This window comes from Pieris brassicae, chromosome 5 (genome assembly GCF_905147105.1).
Source record: "Pieris brassicae chromosome 5, ilPieBrab1.1, whole genome shotgun sequence".
NCBI classification, from domain to species: domain Eukaryota; kingdom Metazoa; phylum Arthropoda; class Insecta; order Lepidoptera; family Pieridae; genus Pieris; species Pieris brassicae.
The window spans coordinates 5,862,580-5,871,945 of record NC_059669.1 but is presented as its reverse complement, the minus strand read 5'-3'; the positions used below and the strand labels follow the sequence as shown (position 1 = coordinate 5,871,945).

At 32.0% G+C, this 9,366-nt stretch overlaps 1 protein-coding gene across 1 annotated transcript; it reads right to left on the bottom strand.

Moving 5' to 3' along the window:
* Window positions 1–3,102: 3,102 nt before the first annotated feature.
* On the bottom strand, window positions 3,103–9,366 carry LOC123710511 (putative inorganic phosphate cotransporter). Its single transcript, XM_045662511.1, has 11 exons — window positions 9,245–9,366; window positions 8,697–8,839; window positions 7,913–8,092; window positions 7,339–7,477; window positions 7,008–7,225; window positions 5,750–5,899; window positions 5,270–5,402; window positions 4,908–5,032; window positions 4,497–4,619; window positions 3,438–3,582; window positions 3,103–3,234 (listed from the first exon to the last, which is right to left on the bottom strand). The coding sequence occupies exons 1-11, from the start codon at window positions 9,273–9,275 to the stop codon at window positions 3,179–3,181; spliced, it is 1,443 nt and encodes a 480-aa protein (XP_045518467.1). The 5' UTR covers window positions 9,276–9,366; the 3' UTR covers window positions 3,103–3,178.

Here is a 9,366-nt window from a genome sequence, read left to right as displayed (position 1 = left end):
ATCTAGTCAAGATTTTATTTACAAAATTTCAACCTTGCTTACATTAACTCTGTAAACTCCATTTATTATTTACACTACATAAACTGTCTACAACATACTGTGTTTATAGTAAATGAAACTTTATAAATATAAGTTTAAAGTCTAAATTGCCAAGGCTAAAATGTCATCTAATTTTGTCCAAGATACAAATGCGTCAGTAATAATTTCATTTCGCATTTAGTCAGTGTCTTTTTAGTATCTGATAAGGATCACGTATGCTAAACTATAATTAAGATAATATAAAACAAATAACAACTAAGAATATCATTTCAAACATGTGAGGCGAGATTAAAAAATGTAAGTAGTATGTAACAAAACTGAATGCACTCGCGAGCTGGTCCCTGCGGCCTTATCCGCGTAAATTACTTATAAATTAATTATTAGTCGGAAAAACGGCATCGAGGCGGTCTTTGTCGCAGCATAAGCCCATTTACAAATAGTTTTTTTAATCATATGTATATAGATACCGGCAAACATCTTGAACAAATATCCTTGCCTGCGCAGAAGCGATTTTTAGATGTCACTGGGTGGGGTAGGAAGGGGGGGGGCGGCGGGAGAGTGACGTGTCGATCGCGTGATTGGTAAATCAGTTGACGTTTGTGCCCAGCGCTGTGTACGATCCACAAACTTTCCTCCATTCCCTTGTTTAATGTTCAAGATGTTCTTCCCTTACCTTATCGGACTCTGTTTGTTCATATTTCTATTCCTTTTCTTACCACTCAATATTTTACATACTAAACATAGGCCACCATATTATTGCGTGCGGAAAATATTAATTTAAATTTTTAAATATAATATAATTAATATTCAGTTAGCAGTAGTTTTTTTATTTATTAATATGTTGTTACTGAAAGATAGGTAAATCTATCACGAGGTTCTATGACACCTTTTAGGTAGTCATTCTTACACTTATTTTCGATCTTTTTGTGATAAAAAATACATAGATGACGTAGTAAAACTGACTTAGTAATACCTTGTACTTACTTAATAATTTAGTCGAGTTTGATATAATGTTGCCGCTGCAAAAATGAATAAAATTATTTCTTTCACGAGTTAATATCGGTGGCGGTTGTTGTAGATATGTTAAATATTGTAGATGTGTCACTCTGTTTGAAGCTGGGTGTCAACTTACTTAATATGAGCTTATAACTAACATAAATTTGGGGTAGTGGGTTGCGACGCTAACAAAAACTAACTTGGCTTATCTAAGGGTTCATAAATCTAAGTGACACTTCAATACAAGTGCAGTCGACGAGAATGTTGTATTTTAATTTATTTGTGTTGAAAAAACTATAGAGCTCATTTTGGCTTTTAGTGTGCGACAATTGCTAACATTTGGTTAACGCTCTTCTAATTATTAACAAAAAAAGCATATGTAACTTAACTAATGTTAGGTTGCATAAATCATGCAAAAAATTATATGATCACGTAAATATGTTTACAAGCATAAAGAACGCTTTGACTTCAGACTACAATTTCATAATTTATTCACGATTAATAAATTTTCTCTATTCAAACACTTGACACTTAAAAACGACAACACCTTTTTGCTAAGCGTGTCGAAGCCCAAATACTTTGTTCAGTGTGTTAGAAAATCAAACTATAATATAGCATTAAATAAAATGTATTTAATTAAATTTATTCATTTGATTTATAGTATTCTTACAATACAGCCTATGGTAGAATAGACAAACTTGCATGGCTTTTGTCAAGTGGGTTCAAAATTGAATTTACTACCAGTAAAATATTTAGTAGTAGATTCGAGACGTCAGCTAATCATTACTATTCAAACATTGTTAATCGCTTCATTACCCTAACCAGGAGTTTAAATATAGCCTTCCTCTGGTGAGGTATATTCGTTAATTAAACGAACGGGTTCATAATTTATCGTCACTTGTTCATTCCGGCCTGTCACGAGGTGTTAATAAATTAATATTTGATATTGAAACATTTTCGTGATAAATTATGTAGAACAATAAAATGTATAGGACACGAGGTGTGTTGTGTTATGAAACTTTAAGTTTACATCACATCAAAATGAGATGAATGAAAAAAGTTGTTATAAAACCTCTCAAAGCTTTTCTGCTTATAAATCTGTATCGTGGGGCTCAATTAACTGCCCTTTTCCACATACTTTAACATAAATATAACAATTGTCTCAGACATTATTAAATTTTACACATAAAGTTAGTAATTTAATAAATCATTTAAACTTCTGACTCTTAACAATGAAATAATATTGAATGCGAATACAGGTTAATATCTCAAGTTAATAAAGTTTATATCTCAATTTAAAAAAGTTTATATCTCAATATAATAAAGTTTATATCTCAATTTAATAAAGTTTATATGTCGAGTTAATAAATTTTATATCAAAAGTTAATAAAGTTTATATCTCAATTTAATAAAGTTGATATCTAAAGTTAATAAATTTTATTGCCCAAGTTAATAAAGTTTGTTGCCCAAGTTAATAAAGTTTATATATCAAGTTAATAAAGTTTATATCTGAAGTTAATTAAGTTTATATCTCAAGTTAATAAAGTTTATATCTCAATTTAAAAAAGTTTATATCTCAATATAATAAAGTTTATATCTCAATTTAATAAAGTTTATATGTCGAGTTAATAAATTTTATATCAAAAGTTAATAAAGTTTATATCTCAATTTAATAAAGTTGATATCTAAAGTTAATAAATTTTATTGCCCAAGTTAATAAAGTTTGTTGCCCAAGTTAATAAAGTTTATATATCAAGTTAATAAAGTTTATATCTGAAGTTAATTAAGTTTATATCTCAAGTTAATAAAGTTTATGTCTCAAGTTAATAAAGTTTATATCTGTAGTTAATTAAGTCTATATCTCAAGTTAATAAAGTTTATTGCTCAAGTTGATAAAGTTTATTCCTCAATTTATTACTGTTTATATTTCAAGTTTTTTTGTAAAAATTAAAGAACATGCATCCATGAGAATACGTGGGACTATATTTTTTTATCTATGCGGAGTCCTACATATTTACTTCTACTTATTTCCTACGTACTTAATACATATTCTATAGGTGTAGGTTGAGGTACAGAAAGAGAGCCGTTTCTATTTTGTGTTTATTATATCTAAAAGTGTCAGATCTTCTGGAGCCCATTATTGTCATTCGAGTTGTTTCATTTCAATTTCTTTTGAATTCAATGCTGGTTGTGTTTCCTCTGTAAGAAATGTAAAATTAATTAATGGCTTATATTTACAGTAATCATAAAAATATCACGAATTCTAATTTCGATATTTACAAATCGTTCAGTAATTTGGAAATAGCTCCAGCTCAACCCGTAACACAGCATCGGCACTAGGTCACAATGCAAGTTGCGAGATAAATAAGACTAAACTCTAAAAAATAAATAAATGAAAATACCCGGGTCAGCCTTTTGTTTATCCAAGTAGTTGGGGTCATCCCACTCCTGTCTGTCTGCGCTCACAAGCAGCACATAAAGAACGTTACAAATGACACCCACTACAGCTGTTCCGAAAAATACGATACGCCATCGCCCAACATCTGTCTGTCAACAAAAACAATATTACCTTTACTGATAATCATGATTATTTAATTTTAACAGTCTTCATTTACGCTGTTAAATCAGTGTCGGAGTTGGGGTTCAGAGTACGTTGTTGTAGGCTCGAACCCTGGCTGTGCACCAATAGATTTTCTGGCCAACTCACCAATTGAGTGAAGGAAAACATCGTAATGATCGCCTTAGACCGAAAAAGTTGACGGCGTGCATCAGGTATAGAGAGGCTTAAATCTTTAAGGTTGTAGTACCATTTTTACGCGAATTTTGCACCAATATTTTTAAGAGATTGGTAGTTTTTGAGGTTATTTTAAAATTATAAAGACTCTAAAACTACTGAATTGATTTTATAAATCCTTTCAACAATATTATCACAGGCATCAAGTAACATAACTGACTGTATAACATAGTTAGCCGCATGTCAAACCGCAGGGTACAGCGAGTAGGTAATGCAACTTATTTAACAAGAGACAGTCTATTGTTCTTAAATAAATTGGAATTAAAAAGTGGTCTATTTGAAAACAAGTATTATTAAAATGTCAAAAAGTCTGAAGAGGTCACTAGTTGTACTTTACGTCATTATTTAAAGATCTAATAATAAGAGTCTACGAAATATCCGTGTTTAGTACTGATACAAAATGTTAGATGGCTTTTTAAATTTCCGAACTGGCATTGCATGCCTAGTTTAATAACAATAGTTAATAGATTTGGGTACGTAATATGAAATAATAGAAGACAAAGTGTCGACGTAGGTTCTACCGAGTAACCCTTTTGTGTTTCGTTAATTTAACCCAAATAAATGGTTTATTTAAAATACGAATACATCCGAGGCGCGTTGCCTCTTTATCACATTTATACGCTTACGTCAAACCATAGACAATTCAATTGTCGTTGTTCATACTTACAGGGTCGTTTCTTAAGATAAAACTATTTGTGATCGGTATCGCAACGGCACCAACAGATGTGATACAATTGGTAACGGACAACATTACGCCGCCGTAATTCGGGGAAAGATCTAGATGACTCATCTGAAAATATGATCTTGTTAATTGACTAGTTCTTGCGTGCCTACTAATTTACATGTTTTCATTGTGACTGAGTGATATGAGTAGTAAATGTATAAATAGTGCATCATTCATTTTAATTTAAAATTAGAGCGATAAAATGTTGAATACAACTGTATAGTTGGACGCTTTTCGGTAATCAATTTGCATTTTCTTTCATTGTACAAGGATAACTAAAACACGGTTTTACATTAACTTTTAACTCATGCATTCTAAAGAAATATTATTTAACTTATAATTTCCTAAACTTACCATAAATCCAGCGGATACAAACCCACATAGAGAGAGGGTAACAGTAAGCATCCCGACAGCTAAGGTCTTGCTGTCTGACTTCGCAAACGAGAGAGCTAATAGACCTACGGTCACTCCAGCCACCCCTGAAACGTTTTAATAGATTCGATAGATACTAATTGGCCACTAATATGGCCGGTTTGAAATAAGTGGAGAGACCTAGAAGAGGCCTACGTGTCCCAGGACACGCTGTAGACCAAATATTTTATGTATCGTGTTTATAAAAATTATATATCACAGAAGTTAAAAGCTTGAATATTTTTTATTGGTTTCCACGTCTGACAGAGGTCGAGCATAAGAAACGATTATAAAAAGCCACTTACCAATACTATTGAACAGTCTTCGTAATGTGACTAATCTAAAAACGCCCTTGTTGTACATTTTCTCACACAAAATAGAGGATATCACGTTGCCAACAAGCATTCCTATGTATGGTAGAGCTGATAAGAATGCACTCTGAAATATACATAATACAAAATTATTAAAAGATACTTTTTACAATTTGTTAATTCCGAAATTGTTTTAAATTAAAACTGTTTTGACTTTAATGTTTTAACAAGTAATCTAATTAATTTGTCAATTGTGCTTTACAAACAATTTCCTGGCGATCAAAATCTGATTTGTCAAAAAAATAAAGGTGCAACATCATATCTGTAAATTATACTAGCGACATCTATTAAAAATATTGTGTAGAACTTGAATACGACCATTGAAGGTCCACAAGATAAATAATAAAAAAATACGATTTTCCCCCTTATATTGTTTTGAAATGAAGTAAAAGAAAACATATCGTAAAAACTTACACTAGTTAAACTGATCTGCAAGCCTTTCTCTAGGTAAGTAGGCATATCCACGAAAAACAGCAAGTAAACAACAGATGAACCAATATGCCCTGCAAGAGTTCCCCAAAATCCGCGGGTCTTCAAAATATGTAGCCAGGGAGTGCGGAGATTCTAAAACAATTATCTCATATTCTATATATAATAATGATCTGCGTGACGAAGTATGATAAAACGTATTTTTTTTTATATAACAGGAGGGCACACGAGCCTGCAAAACGCCCAAACAGGACAGTCATCGCAGCCCATAAACACAACATTTTTAGTGGGTGCATTGCCGGCCTTTCAGGGAGGATTACACTCAAATTTTGAAGAGTTAGAGGTCGTATGTCTCAGGGAATTATATAAAAGATTAAAAGAAAAAAGTGTTGCTGACTGAGAGGTCTCAGGTATACTTTGTCTAAATATTTCGTCATCTTTTTTTTTTGAAAATTTTATGGATTTTTTATATTTCCTGTTAAAGATAATGCAGCGTTGCCAGTTAGGAATTGGCAAGCAGTGGTGGCAAAAGATCTCTAGATCTAAGAGATATCTTAGCCTAAAATTACTTATAAAACACCTCTCAGAAGGTGTATGAAATATAACAGTTTCAACAGGGATCAAGACTAAACCTTAGACTTTTTTGCCAGTTAAGGGTCATGGTTAAGGTACAACGCAATTCCAGTACGAATATTTTTTATCACTCTATATATGGTATAGAGAATTGCGCAGAGGAAAACAAATATACGTTAATTATTATCTTTATATACATATAGATTCATACATTATGTACATTGTAGACTCAAAATGCAAAGCAAAGTACAATGTTACGAATCAAACATAATCTTCATAATCCCTAAACAATTTGAGGTGATGCTTTAGATTTATGAGTAGCTGTTTTGTACAAAGTACTAAACAACATAAGTGGTGCAAAAAGCCGCGGATAATATTTTTCGTCTGCGTCAGTGATGTTTTTCTTATTACGAAGCTATTATTCCGTAAAAGAATTATGATATGTCTAAGGGGCAGTAACTATTCGATGCATAACTTTACCCAGTCCTTTTTAACGCTAACGTCTCATACTTATTATATATGAGTATTTTGAAAATATATAGATAAAAATATAAAATAGTTTAATCTAATCTGCCATAAGAATAAAAACTGGGACCTTCGCTGGGTTCACGGGCCTAACAAAACCTAGTAAATGAAATAAACTTACATATGCCTTACTACATATACTTACACTAGGACCACCGGAATTCAAACCACTCTCAATGTACTCTCTTTCCTTATAATTTATAAGTCTATGTTCTCCCGGAGAGCTGGCAGCAAAAAAGTGCCATATAAACGCTTCCACGAACATGAGGGCTGATATACCGTAGAATATTAACTTCCAGCCTAAATCCGTAGCTGCGAGTAAGCCAGATACAGGCATTGCTATGACGATTCCTAATTGACAGCCTAAAAGTATGACAAAAAACATAAACTTTTTAGCCAAATGTATGCAATCGAACTAACATTCGAATGGGACGTGGGGAGTTTAGAAAAAAGTATGATTAACAATGAAAATATACCTCCATAAACAAGACCAGTATAAGAAGTACGTTCATGCGCAGGCAGCCATTTTCCCAGGAGAGTATGACTGGCCGGAAAGAGACAGGCTTGAGTGAGCCCCATAAGCATTCTACACACACATACAATCTGCCAGCCACCCTGGAGAATATAACATCATTAATAATAAACCTTTACACCTATAAAGTTACCTTTTTCCATAATACTTAAAATTATCCCGAAGTCTGGATTTTAAATTAGAAAACTGGACAAGACAATGTTATATGCCAGACTTCAGTCGTTAAATTAACTCAAGGTCAACTTCCACATAGGAGGTTTCTCTGTCTGAGATTTTTTTAAGAACGAACCTACAAAATTTATAAACATTTTAATTTATTTAAGAGGAAATGTGAACTTTAACATCACAAGCGTACCAAACGTATGCATATAAAAACTGCTAAGGTGTGCTGTGCTTAGCACTTTTGTTTACTGTAAGGTGTACAGCAAGCCGTGTGATTCAAATATTCATTCGAATATCTAATAACAGAATTGTCCAAAGGCCCAAACGCATTTAGATGCTCGTAAAATAATACTTACAATGCTCACAATTGAAGGAAGTAGTCCACACACAAAACCATTCACAACCAGGGCTACAAGTATCACGAGTTTTCCACCAAATTTCTTTGACAGAAGACCAGCTGGTATTTGCATCACCATGTATCCCCAGAAGAAAGACGATAAGATAAGACCTTGGGTCTTTTTATCCCAGTCATATATCTGCAAGGGAAAAAATACAAATATGTAATAATTGTGTCGAAGCGATAACTGCTTTGTACGTAAAAAACTGTGTGAAACATTCCGATATTCGTCCAGTCCGAGGTTTTAAAACTGACGAAATAATAATCAATATGATAGAAGAAAATGAGGAAGCTGACTTAAGCAGCAGCAGATATTAAAAAGGTACTATCTATTTCTATCTATCTATAACGATGCTAAAATAATAATTGAATGTACGTTATTTTTAATAAAGGGTTACGTTCTGAAAACTGCTGATAGAATATTTTTTTAGCTTTAATGTTCTATTTTAAAATATTTATTGGAATTGTTATCGATATAATCCATTTCTTTTACACGACAAAACTTTTCTTTTCTTTGATGTCTTACGACGCAGTCGGTAATAAAAATACTTTCAAGTGTTTTTTTTATTATTATTTTATTATTATATATTTACTTTTCAAGCACCCTGGTGCGCGAGAAGAGAATAATAATATCTAAAAAATATTATACACACAATCCGCTAAAATAATACTGCGTTATAAATGCAACAACTGCCATCTAATAATCAGCATTAAATTTATTAAACAATGTTTATTGGTTATACCTCAACTTTAGAATCCCGCCGTCTGCTGATATCCGTCATAGCCAATACTGCAACTCCCATACTGCTTCTCACGATGAATAGTGTTAGCATGTTGAGTCCCATACAAAACATTTGGAGATGGCGAATACCGATGCCATATTCTACTATAAGTTACAAAAATCATTTTACTTATAGAGTCTATCCGGAAAAGGGTGGCAGTAAAGCAAACTAATTCATTGATGCATGGTTTTGTGTTAATTAAGCATTATTATTAAAAATATATCTGTAGAATAACAAAAACACCGATCAACTGCGTTAATAAAAAAACTCACATTTTGATTCTTTTTTAATTTTGACCATATACAATGTAATATATTAAAATCACAAATATAATATAATTTACTATATATATTTATATAATACCAGTGGACCCAACAGAGTAGTCATGTACACACGACAAAATTAAAATCGGTATTGACCGATTTTAATTTTGTAAATCCTCCAAAAAGGATTGCCTTTTAATTACAAACTCACACACAGAAGATTTATATATATAAAGATAAACTTACGCTTTTCCTTTTTAAAGTCGGCTTTCTCCATGTTAAGTATTTCTATTTATGATTATAACATAACAGAACTAACACAGACTTCTGTTTTCTACTATCAAACAATGTGAACAATGAAATCTCAC

What these genes read in the sequence shown, in the direction of transcription:
- LOC123710511 (XM_045662511.1), bottom strand. Translation starts at nt 9,275, where the DNA reads ATGGAGAAAGCCGACTTTAAAAAGGAAAAGC. An exon ending in CGACTTTAAAAAGGAAAAGC is followed by an intron (nt 8,840 to 9,244) that starts GTAAGTTTATCT and finishes TGTAACTTATAG; the next exon opens with TAGAATATGGCATCGGTATT. An exon ending in TTATCTTAAGAAACGACCCT is followed by an intron (nt 3,583 to 4,496) that starts GTAAGTATGAAC and finishes TTTTGTTGACAG; the next exon opens with ACAGATGTTGGGCGATGGCG.